At 46.9% G+C, this 20,961-nt stretch overlaps 8 protein-coding genes across 8 annotated transcripts; 1 reads left to right on the forward strand and 7 right to left on the reverse strand.

Annotated features, from left to right (window-relative positions):
- Positions 1-18: 18 nt before the first annotated feature.
- On the reverse strand, positions 19-2,608 carry V2V93DRAFT_368438 (uncharacterized protein). Its single transcript, XM_066909794.1, has 2 exons — positions 1,049-2,608; positions 19-974 (listed from the first exon to the last, which is right to left on the reverse strand). Exons 1-2 carry the CDS (start codon positions 2,591-2,593, stop codon positions 156-158), a joined length of 2,364 nt encoding a protein of 787 aa, XP_066765985.1. The 5' UTR covers positions 2,594-2,608; the 3' UTR covers positions 19-155.
- A 326-nt stretch (positions 2,609-2,934) lies between these two features.
- V2V93DRAFT_215207 (WD40-repeat-containing domain protein) lies at positions 2,935-5,257 on the reverse strand. Its single transcript, XM_066907031.1, has 2 exons — positions 4,961-5,257; positions 2,935-4,863 (listed from the first exon to the last, which is right to left on the reverse strand). Exons 1-2 carry the CDS (start codon positions 5,020-5,022, stop codon positions 3,276-3,278), a joined length of 1,650 nt encoding a protein of 549 aa, XP_066765986.1. The 5' UTR covers positions 5,023-5,257; the 3' UTR covers positions 2,935-3,275.
- A 1,143-nt stretch (positions 5,258-6,400) lies between these two features.
- On the reverse strand, positions 6,401-8,126 carry V2V93DRAFT_215193 (uncharacterized protein). The gene is made up of 4 exons (XM_066907030.1): positions 7,669-8,126; positions 7,081-7,616; positions 6,852-7,014; positions 6,401-6,792 (listed from the first exon to the last, which is right to left on the reverse strand). Exons 1-4 carry the CDS (start codon positions 8,029-8,031, stop codon positions 6,661-6,663), a joined length of 1,194 nt encoding a protein of 397 aa, XP_066765987.1. The 5' UTR covers positions 8,032-8,126; the 3' UTR covers positions 6,401-6,660.
- A 362-nt stretch (positions 8,127-8,488) lies between these two features.
- V2V93DRAFT_385867 (Acireductone dioxygenase ARD family) lies at positions 8,489-9,533 on the reverse strand. Its single transcript, XM_066912251.1, has 2 exons — positions 9,361-9,533; positions 8,489-9,273 (listed from the first exon to the last, which is right to left on the reverse strand). Exons 1-2 carry the CDS (start codon positions 9,388-9,390, stop codon positions 8,776-8,778), a joined length of 528 nt encoding a protein of 175 aa, XP_066765988.1. The 5' UTR covers positions 9,391-9,533; the 3' UTR covers positions 8,489-8,775.
- Positions 9,534-9,678: 145 nt separating this feature from the next.
- Positions 9,679-11,769, reverse strand: V2V93DRAFT_368446 (Gti1/Pac2 family-domain-containing protein). The gene is made up of 2 exons (XM_066909795.1): positions 11,652-11,769; positions 9,679-11,511 (listed from the first exon to the last, which is right to left on the reverse strand). The coding sequence occupies exon 2, from the start codon at positions 11,458-11,460 to the stop codon at positions 10,009-10,011; it is 1,452 nt and encodes a 483-aa protein (XP_066765989.1). The 5' UTR covers positions 11,461-11,511; positions 11,652-11,769; the 3' UTR covers positions 9,679-10,008.
- Positions 11,770-14,275: 2,506 nt separating this feature from the next.
- V2V93DRAFT_323525 (ADC synthase) lies at positions 14,276-16,672 on the forward strand (the record flags this gene model as incomplete). The annotated part of the gene is made up of 1 exon (XM_066907439.1): positions 14,276-16,672. The coding sequence occupies one exon, from the start codon at positions 14,276-14,278 to the stop codon at positions 16,670-16,672; it is 2,397 nt and encodes a 798-aa protein (XP_066765990.1).
- V2V93DRAFT_368451 (ubiquitin-related domain-containing protein) lies at positions 16,566-17,774 on the reverse strand. Its single transcript, XM_066909796.1, has 6 exons — positions 17,673-17,774; positions 17,395-17,440; positions 17,301-17,318; positions 17,202-17,231; positions 17,047-17,129; positions 16,566-16,983 (listed from the first exon to the last, which is right to left on the reverse strand). Exons 2-6 carry the CDS (start codon positions 17,410-17,412, stop codon positions 16,887-16,889), a joined length of 246 nt encoding a protein of 81 aa, XP_066765991.1. The 5' UTR covers positions 17,413-17,440; positions 17,673-17,774; the 3' UTR covers positions 16,566-16,886.
- Positions 17,775-17,898: 124 nt separating this feature from the next.
- V2V93DRAFT_368457 (glycoside hydrolase superfamily) lies at positions 17,899-20,659 on the reverse strand. The gene is made up of 4 exons (XM_066909797.1): positions 20,451-20,659; positions 19,555-20,050; positions 18,335-19,521; positions 17,899-18,260 (listed from the first exon to the last, which is right to left on the reverse strand). Exons 1-4 carry the CDS (start codon positions 20,533-20,535, stop codon positions 18,238-18,240), a joined length of 1,791 nt encoding a protein of 596 aa, XP_066765992.1. The 5' UTR covers positions 20,536-20,659; the 3' UTR covers positions 17,899-18,237.
- Between the last annotated feature and the right edge of the window lie 302 nt (positions 20,660-20,961).

The raw sequence follows: 20,961 nt of genomic DNA on the forward strand, positions 1-20,961 counted from the left end.
CTGTTTAAAGTTTAAACGTTAAAATCTAGCAAAAGATACTATTCTATTAAAACCAAATCACTTAGAAAAAAAACATAACTCCCTCATAAAGAACCTTCTCCATTGTCGAACCAGACAAGCAAACAAAAAAACCGATTCTAAGGCAAATATCAAACTCAAAAATACTGCTGCGAGTGCTGCTGCACCTGAGGCTGTCCATCACTCTGTATTGGCGCCAACTGATGCATAGCCATCACATGCTCCGGCGGGTCCAGCGATACCCGCGGCAATGCTTCATGCATAGATGGTAACGACGGCATACCCATTGACGATGTCGACGGTGGTGGCAGATGCGCTGGTTGCTGCGCTTGCTGCTGCGGATGGTGGGGCAAGCCAATTCTGTTGAAGTCGAGATCATATTCACGAGACGGAAGAAGTGAGCTTGGTTGTGCCTGTAGATGCGGAAGAAGGTTGTCTTGCTCGGCAGGGGGCTCGGATTGAATTATCATCGAGTCTATGGACGTCACCGCAGGCTGCTGAGGTACTCCAGCGAAAACAGACGACGCTGTCGAAGTATGATTTGCGTCGGCAATAGCTTCAGCGACAGGGTGCCCATTCTCGTCAAGTCTAACAAGCTTATTTGAACTCTTGCCGCGTCCCTTGATACCCTTATTCGAATTACGGTACAAATCCGCAAAGTACAAAAACAATTCTCTATCCTCATCCGGAATCGCAGACTCATCACAACCAGACTCAATATACACCTGAAACTTTTGCGCAAGAAACTGTAACGTCTCGGCATGAAATTTATTCTGATGCGCCTTGAGATTTCCAAGCTGCGTAAAAGACTTATTGCAGGCGCCAAGTTTACAGATAAATGGTCGATAATCTTCGTGAATCAGAAGATGCGCACGCACGTTTCCCCGTTGTGCAAATCTCTTATCACACAACTCGCATACATATGGCTTTTCACCAGTATGACTTCGCTTGTGAGTCTAGATTTCATTATTAGCATCATCGCACTCAAAAAGAGCAAAAAAAATTTGACCATGAAAAACAGCAAACGTACTCGTAAATTTCCTCGCTGAGAGAATCTCTTGCCGCAGTTGGGCACATCGCAAACATAAGGCCTCGAACCAGTATGACTCCGACCATGAATATCAAGGTGCGTTTTTTGATTAAAAACCTTTCCACACCCAGCGTATAAGCAAGGATGCTTTAATCCACGACTACTTCTTCCCAACTCCTCTTTCGGCGCCTCGCCAGTCTCGGCTTTAATTTGCAACTCATTGTTACCCGTTGTACTAGCACTTACAGAACCATCACCAGCATCGGTCTCGAACCCATAAAAACCAGTCGCAACTCCAGAATTCACTACACTATCACTGCCCACGACAGAAGACGAAGAACTAACTGCACCATCTTCGCTTTTTTTCCTCAGTTTTTCACGCGCTTGAACGATAAGCATGAGATGATCGACTTGCGTGGCGCCAACAGGCGGCGTACTCTCGTCAGCGAAATTGGTAGGCGACTGCCGCTTAATCTTGCCTCGCGAATTAAATATCGAACTAGCACTAACCCGTCGCTCGGGCGTGCGCATTTGAGTCGTGGTCGATGAAGATGTCGCAGTGACACTCGATGTTGATAAAGGGGGGGTGGAGGTTGTGGCAGACACTGGGGATGCGGGATTTAGCGAGCGCAGGATTTGCGGGGAAGAATGCGCACGACCGAGGAATGAAAGCGCTTGCTGATTCTGAATCGAGGACGACGAAGATACGCGGCGCGGTTGAATTGGCGCAGATAAAGACGATGATGGCGACGCAACACGAGGATCGGCCGACAGAAGCGGGAACATACCCGCCGAGGACGTCGCCGATGTCTTTGGAGGGTCGAGATTGAGTAGCCGTAAAGACGAAGACGCAGTGGGCGTTTCGGCAGGCGTACTTGAACCGGATGTAGAACTACCGCCTATAGAAAGATATGAGATACCACTCGCGACCGAAGACGAGGATGAGAACGTAGATGCCGACGGACGATGGTACAGATTCGAATGATGGTGCATATCCGCACCCGGCGACGAAACGGCGAACTGCTGCGGTAAATTCTGATACTGTTGGGGTCCAGAGACGGCAGATAAAACCGGTCCAGCAGTAGTCGACGACGTAACTGGGGTATCAAAGTAATCATGCATAGAGTGGAAATTGTTGATTTTGGCGGCAGCAGCTGACGGCGTAGCTGCTTTGAACGCATTGTTTACGGCATCAAGTGATGTGAGTTTCGTCGGAGGTGGCAACGGCAACGCTTGTTGTCGAGGAGACGCCAAATGTGGAAGCGAATGGCTTGGAATGCCATAGGTGTACTGGTAGACAGGTTGCTGCTGCTGCTGCTGCTGCTGCCAATGAACATCGAACCCGTTATCAAAAGCAGCAGGCTGTAAAGGCGGCAGCTGAGAAGAAGTATCCGCAAATGGTGCAGGATGACGATTTCTATTCATTTGCTGATGATGTTGATCATTTAGTGCATAGAAATGCGGCAGCAGCTGTTGTTGCTGCTGCTGCTGCTGCTGCTGCTGCAGCACACGTGTGCTCTGCTCCGTGCCAGTAGCCTGCTGCATTACGCTGCATTCCCCGGACTAGGCAAATAGAAGAATATTGATTTAGATGAATGAGCGAAGGAAGAGAGCGTGTGTAAGTGAGAGAGTGTGTAAGTAGAATGAGTGAGGAGACGAGTGTGAGAGAGTTGCTAATGATTAGCTGTCTCGTCACAACTCCGTGGATCCGCTCACATCCAAGCCCCACTCAGTGCTCTCAAAATCGTCACTTTTTGATTTTCTTTACGAATTGCAACAATGCGTTTAATTTCGTCAGTTATATACACTCTACAGCTCCTGTTCCTTGCAAAATCGACTCTCGGCCACCGCTGGTAAGGAACAGTTCCTGGTACAAGACCCTGTACCTCCGCCGCACTTCGTACAAGACCCACTTCAGCCTTAATATCTAGACTCTTACTATCCTACGGGCTCATGTTAAAAATACAATTATAAGAATACAGTTACATAAAATGAACACTCTTTATATGAAATCGCACTGCCACAAGGCTCACTCAAAAAACAAAAATTCCAACTCATAAAAAACAAGGATAGGGTAAAGATAAAGATAAAAGAGAAAGGGAAAAACTGAACAACACAGATAATACATATAATATCCAATCTCTTTATCCTCTTACTCAAATACTCATTCTCATTCACGACACAAAACACAAAAGAAAATTAAATTGCTACAATTTTTTTTGGATATCTACTGCTGTCCCAAAACACTATATCTCCAGATCCGCGCCCGGCAATCACCACTACCAGTCGCAAACAGTTTTCCCGTTGGGCTCGGCGCAACAGAGATTACACTGTTCTTATGTCCTTGCAGCATCAACTGTGCCTGCGCCGTTCTCGGGTCCCAAAACTGCACTCCGCGATCCTTTGAGCCCGAAAGAACCCATTGTCCATCAGGCGTAAGCGCAACCGATAGCACAAAGTCTTTGTGGCCGGTAAACGTCTTGACGCACACACCGCCCTTGTGGCTGCCTGATAGTCCGCGCGCTGACTGTAGCTCCCAGAGCTTGATAGTCTTGTCAAGCGAGCCCGAAACAAGGTCCTTGCCGTTCGGCGCGAATGCAACAGAGTAGACAGAATCCTTGTGTCCATCCGGCGCCTCGAGCCGCTCGACAAGAAAGCCCGTGCTAGCATCCCACACCCGCACGCTCTTGTCTAGCGATCCCGCAGCCACAAATCGACCGTCAGGCGAGAACGCGACTGTTGTCACGCCGTCTTCGATACTGAGCGTCAATACACACTGTCCGCCCTCCATATCCCAAACACGTACGGTACGGTCTCCGGATCCAGAGGCAATGTGCCGTCCGTTGCGCGCAAAGTCAAGAGAATAGATATCCTGCTCGTGGCCACTGAACTGGTGCCGAATCGTCTTGGACTTGATATCCCACACGCGGATCTGCTTGTCCTCGGCGCCAGTAGCCAAGTACCGCCCATCTGGCGAAAAACACACACTGCGGATATACAAGTCACCTTCGCGATCTACCGACTCGTCTTGCAAATGACATATCCGCTGACCAGTCTGCACATCATAGATCTGCGCAGATCGGTTGCAGCCCGTGGCGACGTACTTGCCGTCGGCCGAGAAGCGCACGCAACAGACAACGGAGTGATGGTCAAGTGTGTGCACGAGGTCAACATCAAGTAAACGCGGTGCTCGGTCATTGTAAATAACGAACCAATCGTTGGCCTGCTTCTTGTATTCGTTCGGTACACGGTCAAAGTCGAGGTCGGCGAGATTGTTGCCCTGAGGAGGGCCAGGGCTAGCGCGAGAAACATGCGGCGACGACCGCGCTTCGACAACGCGGCCTTGAGCCAGCTGCGGCGTAGTAACAGCGGTAGCGGCCTGCTGTTGCTGAGCTTGTTGGGGGGCCTGAGGCTGCTGTTGAGCCTGCGAAGGCGGAACGGCTCCCGCGGCCGTCTGTGGTGGCTGGTTGTGGTATCCATTCAAATATCCGGACGAGCCATATCCGGACTGACCTTGCTGAGGCGGCTGCTGTCCGGCAGCCTGCGGCGCGGCACCAGGCTGGCCGTGCATGTTGTTGTTTGTATTATCCTGTGGAGGCGCGAGAGCAGCGCCGGTGGGACCGCTCTGGCCAGACATGATCCCCTGAAAGACATTTGAAGAAGAATGTCCCAGGGAAGGTGGCGCTGCGGAAGCGGAGCCGGGTGCGGCCTGCTGTGGAATGACGGAGGCACCTTGCGTGGGCGGTGCAGCGGCAGGTACGTGGCCGCCTCGAGCCTCGAGTTCGCGTTTGAGACGGTTGATTTCTTCTTCGTAGCTATAAAAAGAGTTAACATATACACGATATATATTGGCTACGTGGACAAAACCACATAGATGAAACTATATACACAAAAACGAAAATAATGACATACTGATCTTTCATTTTTCGGTGGTTGAGCTCGAGCTCGTATACGTTTTGTCGGATTTGCTGCATCTCGGCAGCCTGTTGATTGTCTAGAGAATTCGTTAGCAGGTGAATACTAGAACAAGCAAAACCTTTTATTAACAAAAAAAAAAATAAAATGAAAATGAAATAATATAATAAATAAGAAAATGGTATCAAAGAATTCAGGGTAAGGGTGTGACAGTGCGGCTCTGGCGGTCAGGGGCTTCCTAAGGACGCGACAGATGACGATGGGCGGAGCAGAGCCGGAAGCGGATGCGGCGGTCGTCACGCTTCCGAAAAGGCGAGGGACAGACATCAGGCGAGGTATCTAATCTGAAGCGCACAAAAATCGCGAGAAAAGGAGAGTAAAAGACGATGTAGATGTAGAACAGAGAAATGTATCGAGGCGGAGTAGATGTTGAGTCAGGTGTGACGAGAGATCGTCAAGGGGCAGCGGGTCGAGTCTGTGTGCGGTATCTGAGGTGAGGGGTGCGGAAGGAAAAGGGATAAGTTGCAGGTCAGGATTGTGGATGACAGGAAAAAGTAGATTTGTGAATATAAAAGGTAAATGACTGAATTGATCGAATGGATGGCAGGCAGTGAGGCGGTGAAGCGAAGCATGAGGAGGATGACTGAGTACTGAGAGAAGCGAGAACAAATGGAGGAGTGCTGAGCGAGTGACGAAGCGCGAATAAAAAAGAGAAAATTAGGCGAGAAGATGTTGAATAAATGATTGAATAAGCAGAGCCAGAGTAGTGAGATAGGGTGAAGATAGTGAAGGGAGGGCAAGGCCAAGGAAATGGGGTAGGATCAGCAGTAGAGGTTGGTGAACAGAAAACAGACAAAATGAGCAAAGCAAAAGACAGAACCAGAAAAAAACAAACCAACAAAGAGAAGAAGATATATAAGAGAAGAGAAAGAGAAAGGAGTTGAAAAAAAGTAAAAGACCAAAAAAAAAAAAAAGGAGAGAAAAAGTACAAGAATGATAAAAAAGAAAGCAGAGATGAGGAATAATTAGGTAACTCACATTTATGATCAAATTCGTCTTTGTGCATGCGATAAAGCGACGCTTCATTTGTGACTGTCTCGAACTCCTGCTTGAGCGTCTCGAGGAGCTCGTTGATGCGCTGCTGGGAGGGCGGCATGATGGAGCGAGGATAGCTCATGGTGAGGAGGGAGAAGAGAGAAGAGAGAGAGGAGAGAGAGAGAAGAAAAAAAGAGAAGAGACGAGTAGATGGGTAGCAAAGTAGATTGTAAATGTAACTGAAGAGTGAATAGATAGATTAAGATGGTGAAGATGGCAGAGATGAAGAAGCGAGGAGGCCGACGAGCTAAGGAGGTTGGAGAAGACAATCACAATCCAGTATTTGCTATCAACTGCTATCCGCTATCGCAATCGCTATCCACACCTAACAACAACAGATATATATATATATCTCTGCACGAAAAAGAGTAGAGACTGAGGAAAGAGCCAGAGAGTGACAGCGCAGAGAGACGGCGGCAGAGACTCGAGGCGAGCAGACCCCGATCGAACAAAAACAAGCCCGCAAAAAGCAACCTACCACGCTCGGGCCTCCTGCGCCGGCCCAGCCCTGCTCCGACTGACCTGCTGTCGCATGCCCTGACCCGGCTGATCGCTGACCCGAGGTAGCCATCAGCCGCACTCTTCCACTCTATCGTTTATCTTCACTCCTCCTCCGTAAACACAAACTTCCAGTCCTCAACCTCCTCAACGTTCTGTCGCAGTCGTTCGCGCATAGTCTCGACAGTTTCTGATCCAAGAAGTAGTCTCAGGGGTGGGTTCCGACACTGCGCAAGCTACATTCATCTTGGTCAGCTATCTGAGCCACCAGCTTTGTTCTAGTTAATCAACTTACCTCCCATATTATCTCTCCTATCTTTGCTATCCCCGTCTCCCGGTGCGCAGTCAGCCACAGTATCATCCGCCTCGCATGCTCGGCCGGCGTGCCCTCGTATTCGTGGCTCATAGGCTTAATCACAAAATGTCGCCAGGCCGGAGACCGATTTGTAGCCGTCTCCCTATTCGCACTGCGTTAGTCCATTCTTCGTCCTCTCTCTTCTCTTCAATTTTTTTTTACAACTTACTCTGGCGTCTCGACACTGCCCGGATACACCAGCGTAGCCTTGCACCCAAACTGCTCAATCTCATACGAGAGCGTCTCGATCATCCCTTCGACTGCCCATTTTGTCGCGCTAAACGGTCCCATTCCCGGCACTCCTAGCATCCCGGCAATCCCGCTCACGACAATATACCGTCCGAAATTACGCATACGCATGTACGGCAATGTGGTCTGGATGATGTGAAATAGACCGACGACATTCGTCTCGAACTGTTCGCGCACGTCATGCTCTTCCTGCTCCTCGCATGGCGCAATCACCCCCGTACTCACGGCGTCAAGCACTACATCCACCCGATTCCACCGCTGTAGTGTCTTGTCTACCGCTTCTTTAACCATCGCACGCGATCGGATATCGCAGTCCACTGTAAACAACCTGTCCGCCCATTCGACAGGAACAGTCACCTTCGTCTGTATATTGCGCGAACATGCGACTACCGCGTCTCCGCGTTCCAATACTGATCGACACATTTGGCTTCCAATCTTCCCTGTAGCCCCAAATATCTAAAGTCTCTTAGCATCTTTGTCATTACGAGACTCAACCCGTAGAACTTACCAACCACACCTGCTGCTTAGACGCACTCGCACTCGCACTCTCGGCAATCTTGCACACGGCAGGCCAATTCGCAGCCGCGGCACTTCCAAAGGCCGGCATCGATCCAAGCCTAACTCGTTTCTGCTGTGGTGGTTGTGCATTATTATGTCCACCAACTCCTCCGTATGCGTGCAGTAAAGGGAAAAACTCGGTTGACGATGCTGATGCTGAACCGCTTGCCGTACCACTTGTATTGCGCGTCGGGGCGGATACTGCTGATGTTATTGAACTCAAGCGAGGAAGTGTGGGTGTAAGTGAGATTATTACTGGGGTCGGTGATGGTCTAATGGGCGCGTCGTCCGATAGCACGCTCGACAGATCCATTTTGCGCTTTTGCTGCAATACCTGCGAAGATCCGTATAATCGTCCTAGACTGTAGAAAGCACAATTCTCAAAAAAAAAAGATCTTTTTGTCCTTATACAATATCTCAAGTTCTCGAGAACCAAATAAAAATTTAGATCCGAAAGTTCCCCGGACCTTCGTCGGCGCGTCTTCTCCTCGCTCGTTTTCGACTCACAAACCCACTAGCCGTGGCAGAGAGAGCCAAATTCCTTGGCGGTGCAGAATCCGTTGTAGAAACTTATTGCAGCTCGTGTACGTTGCAGACGTGTTGTTTTGTGCTGGGATGGCAGCTGAGCATGGATTTGAAGTGGTGTTTAATTTAACCCTTGTTTGCCTTTTAGTTGATTCACCTATTTATTCAATCTGGTAAAGCATTTAAAATACTAATTAGATTAACTAGTTTGATTGGATTTATTGGATTTATTATGTTAATTAGAATGTAATTCGTAAGTCTTTATTTTTGCATTTTATTTCTTGTTCTTTTAGTATATATAGCGATAGCGCAAGATGAGCACGAAATTTAACATTTATTATATCAAATTCTTGTGATTCTGTCATGAAGAATCACAATTCACTTTCAACTAATACAGCAAATCTCAGTGTTAAAACAGAATATCTCACAACAATCAGGATAAAAAAACGACAAAACTCCATTAACCCTCCTCACTTAAACCATCGCCAATCTCATATAAACTTCGTGAAGAAAAGTAGTGGGAAAAATACTACTAATTAGCAGCGACAGACTGCAAATACTGCATCCTATACTCATTGTCATCACAAGGTCTAGCCAATGGTGTCCATTTCGGTTCATCTTTAAATAATCTCATAGCCTTGACATAGTTTGTTGATGTGGTAGTAAACCGATGGTAAATACCCGCCGGCAGAATGATTAAGTCTCCTTTTACCAACTTCAATCGAACCCACCGATCTTGTAAATCGCGAACATCGAAGAATCCTTCGCCGTCGACGATATATCGAATCTCTTCGTCTTCATGTAAATGCTCTTTATAAAAAATCTTGACTTTTTCCTCATAGACGTCAGCACCGAACGTGGCAGGCGAAATACAAATCTCGTCTTTATTCTTGTAATTACGTTCGATTGCTAATTTATCAATATCCGAAATTGCCGTCGGTCCATCAAAGAAAAATGCTGATACGCCTAACTTTGCAACGTCCGCATCACTTAGATCGGTGCCGGAGTAATGATCAGCTCGCTGGTCGCCCTGTAGTTCAGCAAGTTAGTATTCTTCAGCATATAATCAATAAGAATAATAAATATAAAAAGCCAGTGTAAACAATAAATAACATACTTCAGCATTATCATGGTAGTAAATATGCATCGTGAATACACTACAAAATACTAAAAGAGAACTGAGAAGAAAGGATACGTTGTAAGAGCAAGATGACGAGCAAGGCAGCGAGCGAAAAGATTGAGAGTGAATGACGCCATAGCTCGTGATTTTCACATTTCATTGTTATATACCAGCTATTCAAATCACTTGAATTATTAATATCATAATACACTTCATAAAGAATATATAGCAATGTTTTAATATAAAATACAAATAAAAATTCTATGAATTATTCTTTTCTCTCCTCACATCTAATTCTCTCTCAAATAATTAAAATTTTTTTATCAGTTTTAATCATTTTAATCAAAGCATCTAATTCTAAATCATAGTTACATCATAAAAATATTACCTCATCATATATTTATATAATTATATAAAATTCAGACATACACAAAAAGAAAATACTATCAATACACATATGCAGCAGGCTTTTATCATAAAGCATACCACAATAGAGAAAGGAAAATAAAGATAAGACTGATTCAAAAATACGGAAAGTAAAAAAAAAAAAAACTACACACTCATAGACACACTGACTAACAAGCAACCTATCGTAGCACTCGCCTTCTATTCACTTTCATACTCACATCACTTTCATACTCATCACTAACGATACACGCCTTGGGCCTGTGGTTGTGGCACCTGCTGCGGAGGTGGGGGAGGCGCCTGCTGTCCGACAGGCGGCTGCGCCGGCTGCTGAACTTGTCCCTGATGAGGAGGCGGCGGCGCGTACTCTGTTGGCGGTCGCTGTTGTTGCTGCTGCGGCTGCTGCTGCTGCTGCTGCAATACACCCGGTTGGCCCTGCTGCGATGCCTGCGGGTGCATAGGCTGCGGCTGCGGCACGCCTTGCTGTGGGTATTGCTGCCACTGGTTCGCGTACTGTGCGCTCGCTTGCTGCGGTGGTAGCTGCTGCGGGTAGTAGTGCGCGTACTCCTGCTGCTGGGCGCCAAAACCGCCAGGACCCGCGTTCGACGGGTAATTGGCCGCCATGTTGGAATAGTGTACGACGCCAGGGTACGGACGGTAACTTGGGTATATCACATTTCCGCTATGCACGGCTGGTTGCGCTGCAGGCACGCGATAAAGGCCTTCGCCGCCATGCGAGCCGTCGTCTGGCGGTCCGGAAGCCCCTGAGGCGTCGCCGGGAACAATCGCACCCCGGTAATAGGGGTCGTACATGTTGACTTGACCTGATCCCGGCATGACAGTGCGCTCGAGTCCGTTCGAGCCATCGGGAGGTATCCGAAAGTTCTGCCGCTGTGTGAGCTCGGGCGAGATAGGTAAGTCGCGCAGGAGCGGGTTTGTGCTCGGCGTCGAGAAATTGCCCTGCATGACATCGTCAGGCTTGTAGTACGACACCAAATGATGAGGACTGCCGTTGATGAGCACGCTCATCGTCTTCTTGATCAGTCCGCCGTCTTTGAAGCCGTACGAGTCGACGAGAGAGCCGACGAGCGCGCGCTCGGCCTCGGGGTCGTAGCCCGCCGACACCGCCGACGGCACTGCGCTCGGCATAGAGATCTTGGCCGGCCGCGGCGACTCGCTCGCCGACGCGTCTTGCTGGTCGTCGAGCGCAAAGTTGGCGGAGCCGTCACCGTTCGCGCCAGGGTTCTGGTATGGATCGGCTCGTTTCTTGCGGCGGTTGCGTTTTGCGGCGCGTTTCTTTTCACCCGGCGCAAAGGGCTTTTCGAGCTGACGATAGACGAGGAAGTTTCCGAGGATGCGCGAGGGAGACCAGGCAATGCCGTCGGTCCAGCGCTTGATGCCGGAGGTGCCCTCGTTGAAGATGAAGATGTTACCGGAGCGGATGAGTTCTGCGCGCTCGCGGTCATGCGGCCGACGCGAGACGTAGTGTAAGAGACCCTGCATGCAGGCCTGGAAAAGGATGAGCGCGTCGTGCGTGGTTGAGACGTAGCCTGTGTAGGTGGCGGCGAGGCCCTGCGAAGGGCCGGCGCCGGCCGACGGGGCGCGGCTGGCGACAGGTGAAGGGTTGACGTTGACAACCCCGGCAGGAGCAGGGTCCTGCTTGGGGGTGGCAAGTTGCGGGGCCGACATCATGGATGACGACGGTTACAAGACAAGATGAAGATGAGGGTAGATACAAGGTTTCTGAATGGATGAGGCGGGCCGGGTTAGCAAAGGTAAACAAGACAAACTCTGACGAGGAAAGTTTGATTCGACGCGTACCGGCCAGGCAAAGAAACGACGAGCGCCGACAGGCCAAGAGGAGCGAGAGCGGAGAGACTTACTGGGCAGGAGAAGAGAAAAAAAGGGCACGACGAGGAACGACAGCAAAAAAAAAAAAAAAAATGCCGAAAATCGCGAGTCGGAGAAAGGAGAGAGCAGAGCCAAGCAGCGAATCAAAACAAGGCAGGGGCAGGGGCGAGCGCAAGCGCGAGCGCGAGCGAGATGAGTGAGAAGCGGTAAAACAAGAGATGGACGGGGACAACAAGACCGACGGAGAGACCGTAGACCGTTTGACCGCAGACCGTAGACTGTAGACCGCAGACTAATAGACCGTGGACGGTAGACTGCAGACTGTAGAGGGAAGCGTGCCGCTCCAGGCGGGAGAAGAGGAGAAAGGAGGTGAAGAGGAGAAGGAGGAGCCGACAAGGAAAGAGGAGAAAAAAGGGCGCAGAGAGGGCGCAGAGAGGAGGAAAGAGGAGGAAAGAGAAGGAAGAGCAAGCGGAAGAAGAAGAGCAGAGTAAGGTAGTAAGGAGATCCGAGGCGGTGATGCGGGCGGGATGAGCAGACTGAGCAGATATAGTTTGAATGTGCAGCCTGAGGATTAGGGCTTGGGCCCAGCGAAGCGAGGAGCCGCCACGAGTACAGCCTGCTGCGGTAGAGGCAGACGCAGAACGGCGAGTGCAAAAGGAGAAGAAGGAGTAGATTGACAGCAAGACCAGGCTCAGATAGAGAAGACGATGAGGAGGAAAAAATGCGGCAGAGAGATATGAAATAGAGAATAAGTGATCCCCAAACAGAGCGAAGCCGACCGAGGGTACTTTTGTTGATGGTAGCTTTTCAAGGTGGGAAAGGTAGCAGCCTCGTGCCGTACGCTGTGTTACCCGTGACGTCACCCGGAGCAGCGATATTTGCGCAGATAGGATTGGCAGCGACAAGTAAAAATTAACATGGTAAGCGGATGGATGAGAATATACAAATAGATATATAATACAAATTATTGTCTGAAAAGAAAAGGTGAATGGTATGGACAGACGTATATCGTTGTCAAGTGTCGTATGTCTTGACTTATGGTTGGCAGCGGATGATCGACGAGCCAGATAAACTTATATCTTTACAGATAATCTTATAGATAATCTTATAATCTTAAAAAGTATTGTCTACCATTATTGTTGACTAGGCTGCAAATAACGATACAGTCTGATGAATAGAGAAAAATAGAGTATAGTAGAGTTTAGTCGAGGACTGTGCCATTCAAGCTTCAGACCGCCCTGCAGGAAAGCTGGAACCGAAGCCGTTGGCAAACTGAAGTCAGCATACAAAAAGACTATCTCAATAGCAGCAAGATGACTGATGCCCAATTGCTGCAAATACGAAAATTATTCGACACTACGCTTCTATATATCATCATTTGAATGAAGACAAAGCAAGAAATGTGAGAATATCAGAGTATGGGTGTACATCTGAGCATGCGCCGAGGTGACCGACCACTCGTATCTGCAAATCACACACCCGAAATAGCCGGGTCTTGTTTGCCACCGGCTGCTGTTATTGTTCCTATTCTAGTAGTGTTAAGTGGTGGTAGCCGTGGTAGTAGTTGCAGCAGTAATAGCAGCAGTAGCAGCAGTAGCAGCAGTAGCAGCAATAGCAGCAGCAACGACAGTAGTATTAATAGTTGCAGTAACAGCTATGTATGACTTTAGAACGTAACTTGGCTGTTAAAGTCTTCTAGCGCAGAATCTTAAGGGTTAGCCAGAACTATGTACTAGAGCTTAAAACAGTAAAATTTATTGAGAATGATTAGATTTTCTACTTAAAAGATTAAGATTCAGCTATATTTTTATCTAATATTATCTATATATAAGGGTGTTTATTATTATTCCTTCTTTCTCGTCTCCGTAGCTCCTCGTGCTTGGCTTATCTTTTCTTATCTTGCTATCACCGCAAATAATATACATTATTCCATACTAATACATACTATACTCACTATATACAACAGCATCACGACGCTAAGTCACTACTATCTTCTCTCCTCTGCTCTATAGCTTCTTTTCTTTCAATTGGGCTAGCGAAAGCCAATTTGAGCCACATTCAGGGCTCTGGCCTTAATAAATGCAAACAATCTGCTCCAACAAGATTGGGGGCTTCAACTCAAATTTACTCTGCTTTAACTTTACTCCGGCGATGTTATTTTTTACCTTTTTTACCTTTTTTATATATTCTTTATCCTTAATTCTTAATTCTTAACTCTCTATCCTTTTACACGCCGTCCGACTGTCATTAGATTGCAGTGCTGTGCACGTGCTTTGCTTACTCACTCATTCACACTCTGCTTACTCTGCCCTGCTCTAATTCCTTGCTCTTTTTATCCCTTTGATAATCTTGTCTTTATAACCCTGTCTTATAATTTCATCTTTTAATATATATTCGTTGAATGCTCTTGATTGTCTTGCGGCTAGCATGCTTTTAATCCTATCATACACAGTAAACCTCAAGCTTCGTGAAAGCACTTACCCCTGAAAAAAAATAGTTGGCAGTTATTTTGAATGCAATACACTCGACTCTTTTGATGGTCTCTATATGACCTTCCGCAATGATCGTCTCATTTCCATGACATGCTGATTTTCTCAGACTTGGTCTCGTACTCTTCTCCAGATAACTTTCTTAGACTCTGGTCTCTTCTACCTGCATGGCTCGCTACGACATCCTCATCATTGACTCCTATGACTCCTTCACCTTCAACCTCGTCGCTCTCCTGCAAAGCCTCTCCTTCTATCCGCGTATTACCGTCATCTCTAGTGAAGCTCTGCTTCCTTCTTGTCTACCTCAATCTATCCTCCCTGCCTTCCTAGCCTACTTCGATGCTATCATCATCGGCCCCGGCCCGGGTACTCCGGAGCATCAGGACGCAGACATGGGCGGCATCCCTCGCGTCTGGGCCACGATCGAGCAGTCCCATGCCTCTCTCGGAATTCCACCCCCTCTGGTCATTGGCGTCTGTCTAGGCTTCCAGTGGATGCTTCTCAGCAGCGGCCATCGTGTGCTTCGTCTTCCCAAGCCTCGCCACGGCCTGATTTCGATCCTCGACCTCACCGACGCCGGCAAATCAGACATGTACACCGGTCTTGCTGACAAAGACATCGAGTGTGTGCGCTACCACTCTCTCTACGTTGCCTTTAATCCTCAACTCGCTAATGACATTATTCCACTGGCGTGGACGCGCGATCGCGACGAGAACAACAATAAGATTTTAATGGCGGCGCGGCACCGCGTCCGGCCGTTTTGGGCGGTGCAGTATCATCCCGAATCGATATGCTCGCAGTATGGTTCGGAGATCTTTGAGAATATTTTTTCGATTGCAGAGTCGCATATTCTCGGTAGACGTCAATTTATAACAGAGAAATTGCATGATGGGTTGGCTGATTCTTCGCACGCGCTGCAAGCGTATCTGTCCTCCCAAAGTCATAGCCATCATATGCTGAACGACAGGCGCTCTACTTCAATCACCGACAAGATGCAAGAAAAAAAGCGCTCGTTGCATCAGAGAACAATTCAGTTACCAGACACACTAGACATGTTGGACTTTGTCCCAAATTTATGTCAACGTCTTTTTACTTCCGTTGGCCCACTCACATTACTCGACTCGGCTGCCGCGCCAGGGAAATGGACATATATCGGCTCTGCATCTGAGCACACTCGCAATTTTACTTATTGTCTTCCCGATGATTTCATGACCGAGATAACTGGCAAGAATAAATGCACAAAAACATTTAAAGTCAACGGGATAAAGGATGTCTGGGATATTCTTGCACAGACAATGGATTTCGAAATTGATTACATAGCAACAGATGACTCAAATCGTAAATCTACTTCAGATTACATCAAGCATATCAGCGCCAAGGATTCCCCTTCCTATCCATCCTTTTACGGTGGTTTAGTGGGTTACGTGTCATACGAAGCCGGTGTCGTTGATAATCTAGGAATTGGCATTGACAAAGAGTCAAAAGCAAGTGTGCCTGATATCAATTTAACACTCTATGAGCGTACACTTGCTATTGATCTCGAGCATAAGCTCGTATTTCTGCATACAATTGAGTCTGAAAATTCCTTTGATGACGACGCAGAATGGATGCTGAAATGTGAGTCGCAGATATCTTTGCTAGTCAACCCTCTGTCAGAGCAAGCCGAGTTCAACCACGACCATCGAGTGAAGGCGAAAAAAAATTTTACGTCGATAACTCAACCCGATGGTGAACATTACCGCGCCAAAATCGAGCAAGCTCAAGAATATCTTGCCAGCGGCGACTCGTACGAGCTTTGCGTGACTGATCAGACGTCAATCAAAGAAACAGTCTCGCCCGGGACCACTATGCTTTCCGATTGGGCGTTTTATAAGCATATGCGACGTCTGAATCCGGCCCCATACTCTTGCTTTTACCACACGAGTACGAATACTCTTATTGGAATGTCACCCGAACGATTCTTATCGTGGGACGATAATCGACAAACTTGTGAGTTGCGACCAATAAAAGGAACGGTGAAAAATGACCGACACACAACAATAGAATCAGCGACCGCGCGTCTCAACACACCAAAAGAGCGCGCAGAAAACCTGATGATTGTCGACCTGATTCGTCATGATCTCGCACAATTCTGTCAATCAGTCACTGTAACAAAATTGATGGGCGTCGAGGTTTATAAAACCGTCTATCAACTTGTATCAGTTATTCGTGGCACGCAATATCTTGATAATGTTTCGGGAATCGACGTCCTTCGCGGATGTCTTCCGCCCGGATCAATGACTGGCGCACCTAAACGCCGCAGCGTCGAATTATTGCAACAACTTGAATCTCATAGGCGTCGTGGCGTGTATTCCGGTGTCAGTGGCTACTGGAGCGTGTTAGGCTACGGAGACTGGAGCGTCGTCATAAGATCCGCTTATAGCCTGTTGAATAATACCGACGATAATGAGAGGGAATGGAGGATTGGAGCCGGCGGAGCTATCACTGCGCTGAGTGATTGCGATGAAGAGTGGGACGAAATGAAGGTGAAGTTGCAGAGCGCGCTACAAAGTTTTTGCATCTGATTGCTAAACTTGATCTTCTCCCTATATATATATATATATATGTATATGTTTGTATATATGAAGGTGTCGTGTGTGTATGCACGCTAGGCTCCTTGACATGTCTGTAAATAAAAACTAATAAAATTGTATATACACTCCTTTCATCAAACAACACTTCTCAACATCCTATATCTAGTTCAAAGCTATTGCATAAATATTCGAATTCATAGTAGAATTAAAATTCACAGCCTCGACCTCCGCGCAAAGCAAGCACCAAATGCAACGTCGCACCTCCTTCAAGATTATAGAAATTGGCAGGTTTATCATCGGCCCTTTTACCAGTTTCATTATTAGTATTCAAAAAAAGACAAAAGAGAAAAATTAACAAAGCATACATTTGTTTGCCGCCGAAGATTAATCGCTGCTGGGATGGCGGAATACCTTCTTTTTCCTCCACGCGCTCCTTAATTCTTGATACCTAACATTGAAAAAAAACCAGTTAATTTTGATATTCTTTACAACTGGAAAAATAAAACGTTGAGGTATTTACCAAGTCCGTAGGCTCGATATCCAACTCGATCTTTATTATAAGTAAAGAGTTAATAATCATATTCATAAACAGCCTCAATGTTGGGAGACGAGTTATTACCTCTTTACCAGTGAGAGTCTAGTAGATGGAAATACATTAGTTACAAAGTCCAGCTTATTTCACTTTGATGCGAATTATAAACAAGAGAACGTACCTTGACCTTGATCAGCATTGTCGAGAGATACTCTGTTTAAACCAACCTATTCATTCGCACATCAGCAATCTGAAGACAATTCTTTGATCCAGCATAAGCTCCCCAAACCATCCACACACGTGCATGCATTCAGAAGCATGTAGAAAACATCTCCAAGTATAAGATTACAATCATCGTCAGATTGTCAACACACTCATTCAAAGCCGCGGTGATTGAAACCATATCTTTCTCTCTTCATCTTCTCTTTAAGAATATAAAAAATGGAGATATTAGCCTACCTTATCTCTTTTATTGAAATTGATAGAAAATTCGATCTTCGAAGCTCCAGTTTCAGCGCTCAAATCAATCAGTGTCTGAAATGTCCTGGATTATCAAATGACCCAACGCGGAGTAGTCCAGTCGCACACTCAAATCTTAACCACACTCTCAGTACTAGTCTGACTTACCCGGCTACATTTATAGTCTCATTCTTTTACTCAATATGGTAGTAATTTTAAATAATAATGATAATTACAAATCTTCAATTTCTCTTTGGTATAAACAAGAACTATTGGTACAAATTTAAAAATACAGATGAGCTTATGCAATACACCCTCTATCTCTTTCCCACGCTCTCACATATGAACACTCAGAAGTTCTCACTTTGGCTTCTCTTTTCACACAAAAATAGAGAAAAAAAATTACAAACACTTAGAATTAACGCCGGCTTCAAATTCTTGAAAATACCCTACTGACACACGCGGACAATAATGTTGAGTCCCTGGTATATATCTCCATATATATCTATATATATATATATACAAACTTAAACGTACACTCGACGACTTTTTTTTTTTCGGTTGTTTACTCGAGAATGTCAATTATTCCTATATCATAATTCATTAGCATTCGCTCGTAATATCTATAAGAGTATAAAATCAATAGGAAGGTAGAAACTTACCAAAAGATTGCTCGACCTCATACGGGCCAAGAGCTTTCCACAAATCATTATAGACGGTGAAAATCACAAGATCACCATTCGACGCCTCTAAAATCTTCTCAATCGCAATCCGTTGGTTCTCAGGCGTTGGTACATTATTATAATTAGTTATACCAGAGCTAGGATACCCTGTTTCGGTAATAAATACCTCTTTATTGTTGCATGCGGCCTGCGTGACTGAGATTTGTCCTTGGTTAAACGTACCTGCCGTCTCGGCGCTGGCGTATTCGTCGAAATAAGCATGTGAGTTTATGCCGACAAGATCAAGCGAATCCGATTGGCATAAACTAGGATTGTCAATAAACGTACTCGGTGACTCGGCAGTCGTAATCGGACCGGTGTATCCCGCATCACGAAGCAAACTGCGCACCGACGAGATCTTAGACAATAGCTCATCAGCGGTAAGGTATCCGTTTTGCACGGCTTCATTGCCGACGATGATCATATCGACTAAATTCCAGTTACTATCCGTCGAACCCCAAGAGATCATGTCTGTCACGCTATCATCGATAACGTCAACGCTAGTCCCATCGAACCAGAATCCCTGAATGATATGGAACCCATAGGCCGAAAGCTGCGGTTCAATCGTAGTCATCGAGTCACAATCGGTGCCGTACACACGGATAGTATCAATTCCCTTGGACTGAATTAAGTCAAAGTCGGTTGCGACTTGGTCGCTGGTCTTGCAGGATCCGTCGTCGTTGTAGGGACTGTAGGTTATTGCGTAGGGGATGATTGTCGACGCGGCAGTGGACGAGGAGGTTGAAGAAGATGAGGTGGAAGACGATGATGTAGTTGACGTGGATGAAGTCAAGCTCGATGTGGAAGTAATAGCTGAAGAAGAGGAAGAGGAAGTAGTCGTGGCAACAGGTGTAGCCGACGCGATAACACTAGCCGATGTAGCCGTCAAATCCTCAGTAAGAGTTGTCCACCACCAGGTAATAGTTGTCGTGATTGTCGAGGTATAAGTAGTAGTTGACTCGGTTGTTGAGTCGTCGCTGGTCGAAGACTGATAAGCGCTGGGGATCGTGGTAATGGTTGGTGCGCTTGTGGTAGATGAGGTAGTCGATGACGAGGTAGTTACTGACGCCGAAGGAGTAACAGAATCAGACAAAGAATATGACGACGTGCTCGATGATGAGGCAGAGCTAGTCGGGATAGAGCCATCAGTCGAGGTTGACGATGTCGTAGGCACGGCAGCAGCATCAGTCGATGTTGACGAGGTGGTAGGCACGGCAGCAGCATCAGTCGATGTTGACGAGGTGGTAGGCACGGCAGCAGCATCAGTCGAGGTTGACGAGGTGGTAGGCACGGCAGCAGCATCAGTCGAGGTTGACGAGGTCGTAGGTACAGCAGCAACATCAGTCGAGGTTGACGATGTCGTAGGTACAGCAGCAACATCAGTCGAGGTTGACGATGTCGTAGGTACAGCAGCGTCAGTCGATGTCGACGAGGTGGTAGGCACGGCAGCAGCATCAGTCGATGTCGACGAGGTGGTAGGCACGGCAGCAGCATCAGTCGATGTCGACGAGGTGGTAGGCACGGCAGCAGCATCAGTAGACGACGTCGCCAAATCAGTAGTAGACGAGCTGGTCGACAAGATACTAGTCGCAAAAGTAGAAGCCGCAGGGGTGACTACGCTGTCAGTAGTAGAAGATGTGGTCTCTTCAGGAAGAGCTGCAGATGAAGTAGATGACTCGCCATCGCCGACAGTCACGACTACGACATTGGTAGTTGTCGCACCTACAACGTCCAAAATAGTAGATGTAGTAGCTTCTAAAAAATCAAGTCAGAATTATCCAGATACTCTTACTGAAAAAATAAAAGTAATACATACCTGCTGTAGCCGTGGTCTCAGCTTCCACAACACCTTCAGTAGTAACAATCAGAACCTCATCAGTCACGATCTGAGTAGTCGTAACTGTTCCAATTACGGTCTCAGTAGTGTAGGTAGTCCACGAGGTCACAGTGGTGTAAGTAGCAGGAGCTTCAAGGGTAGCAAAGACAGTGACGGCAGGAAGCGCTATAGATCATGTTAGTAAATATGAACTTTTAAATGAGAAGGGTGCACACGTACCGGCTGAGTTGACGAGAGCGGACAGAACAAAAATGAAAAGGACCAAAAGCAAAGTGCTAAAGGGTGTAACGAACAGAGAATGCATTCTGCAAACTGAAACAGATATGCTCTTTGTTAATATTTGAACTAGGGATGCTGGTCGAAGAAGAAAGCAATGTCAAAGCGCAAGCACGAGACTGTATAATACGGAAGAAAATACAAATAATATAACTTGGAGGAATAATGGCGAGGAAGGAAAGCGGTCTTAATATGAGACCACGCAGGGTCCATTCCCGGGATAAAATCTTGGATCATCTTTTGTCTAACACACTAGACAGACTTCTCGTCTAGCATACGGTACCAACTACCATATTCAAACCCAGAAGCAAGCAGGATTCAACGCACAAATGCAGGGTACCAAGTGCCCAAAGCTACACGCCAGCGTGGTCTCAGATCATCTCAAAAACAGAAGAAGGCGGGGCATATAGCCCAAAGCGGATGAGTCAGTCGTCTGATCTAGCGATCCGCAACA

Source organism: Kockiozyma suomiensis (genome assembly GCF_038497685.1).
Source record: "Kockiozyma suomiensis strain NRRL Y-17356 unplaced genomic scaffold V2V93scaffold_6, whole genome shotgun sequence".
Lineage (NCBI taxonomy): Eukaryota > Fungi > Ascomycota > Lipomycetes > Lipomycetales > Lipomycetaceae > Kockiozyma > Kockiozyma suomiensis.

Excerpts from the sequence above, each read along its gene's own strand:
- V2V93DRAFT_215193 (XM_066907030.1), bottom strand. The coding sequence starts at position 8,031 with ATGGATCTGTCGAGCGTGCTATCGGACGACGCGCCCATTAGACCATCA. Across the intron at positions 7,617-7,668 it reads CTAAGCAGCAGGTGTGGTTG|ATATTTGGGGCTACAGGGAA; the intron begins GTAAGTTCTACG and ends AAGAGACTTTAG. Across the intron at positions 6,793-6,851 it reads TAGGAGAGATAATATGGGAG|CTTGCGCAGTGTCGGAACCC; the intron begins GTAAGTTGATTA and ends AGATGAATGTAG.
- V2V93DRAFT_368446 (XM_066909795.1), bottom strand. The coding sequence starts at position 11,460 with ATGATGTCGGCCCCGCAACTTGCCACCCCCAAGCAGGACCCTGCTCCT.
- V2V93DRAFT_368457 (XM_066909797.1), bottom strand. The coding sequence starts at position 20,535 with ATGCATTCTCTGTTCGTTACACCCTTTAGCACTTTGCTTTTGGTCCTT. Across the intron at positions 19,522-19,554 it reads GCTGCCGTGCCTACGACATC|CTCTGCCTCATCATCGAGCA; the intron begins GTCAACCTCGAC and ends TATCCCGACTAG. Across the intron at positions 18,261-18,334 it reads TGAGGTCGAGCAATCTTTTG|GAATAATTGACATTCTCGAG; the intron begins GTAAGTTTCTAC and ends ATTATGATATAG.
- V2V93DRAFT_385867 (XM_066912251.1), bottom strand. The coding sequence starts at position 9,390 with ATGCATATTTACTACCATGATAATGCTGAA. Across the intron at positions 9,274-9,360 it reads ACTACCATGATAATGCTGAA|GGCGACCAGCGAGCTGATCA; the intron begins GTATGTTATTTA and ends GCTGAACTACAG.
- V2V93DRAFT_215207 (XM_066907031.1), bottom strand. The coding sequence starts at position 5,022 with ATGCAGCAAATCCGACAAAACGTATACGAGCTCGAGCTCAACCACCGA. Across the intron at positions 4,864-4,960 it reads CACCGAAAAATGAAAGATCA|CTACGAAGAAGAAATCAACC; the intron begins GTATGTCATTAT and ends CTCTTTTTATAG.
- V2V93DRAFT_368451 (XM_066909796.1), bottom strand. Across the intron at positions 17,130-17,201 it reads ATATCGAGCCTACGGACTTG|GTATCAAGAATTAAGGAGCG; the intron begins GTAAATACCTCA and ends TTTCAATGTTAG. Across the intron at positions 16,984-17,046 it reads ATCTTCGGCGGCAAACAAAT|GGCCGATGATAAACCTGCCA; the intron begins GTATGCTTTGTT and ends AACTGGTAAAAG.
- V2V93DRAFT_368438 (XM_066909794.1), bottom strand. The coding sequence starts at position 2,593 with ATGCAGCAGGCTACTGGCACGGAGCAGAGCACACGTGTGCTGCAGCAG. Across the intron at positions 975-1,048 it reads CTCAGCGAGGAAATTTACGA|ACTCACAAGCGAAGTCATAC; the intron begins GTACGTTTGCTG and ends AATGAAATCTAG.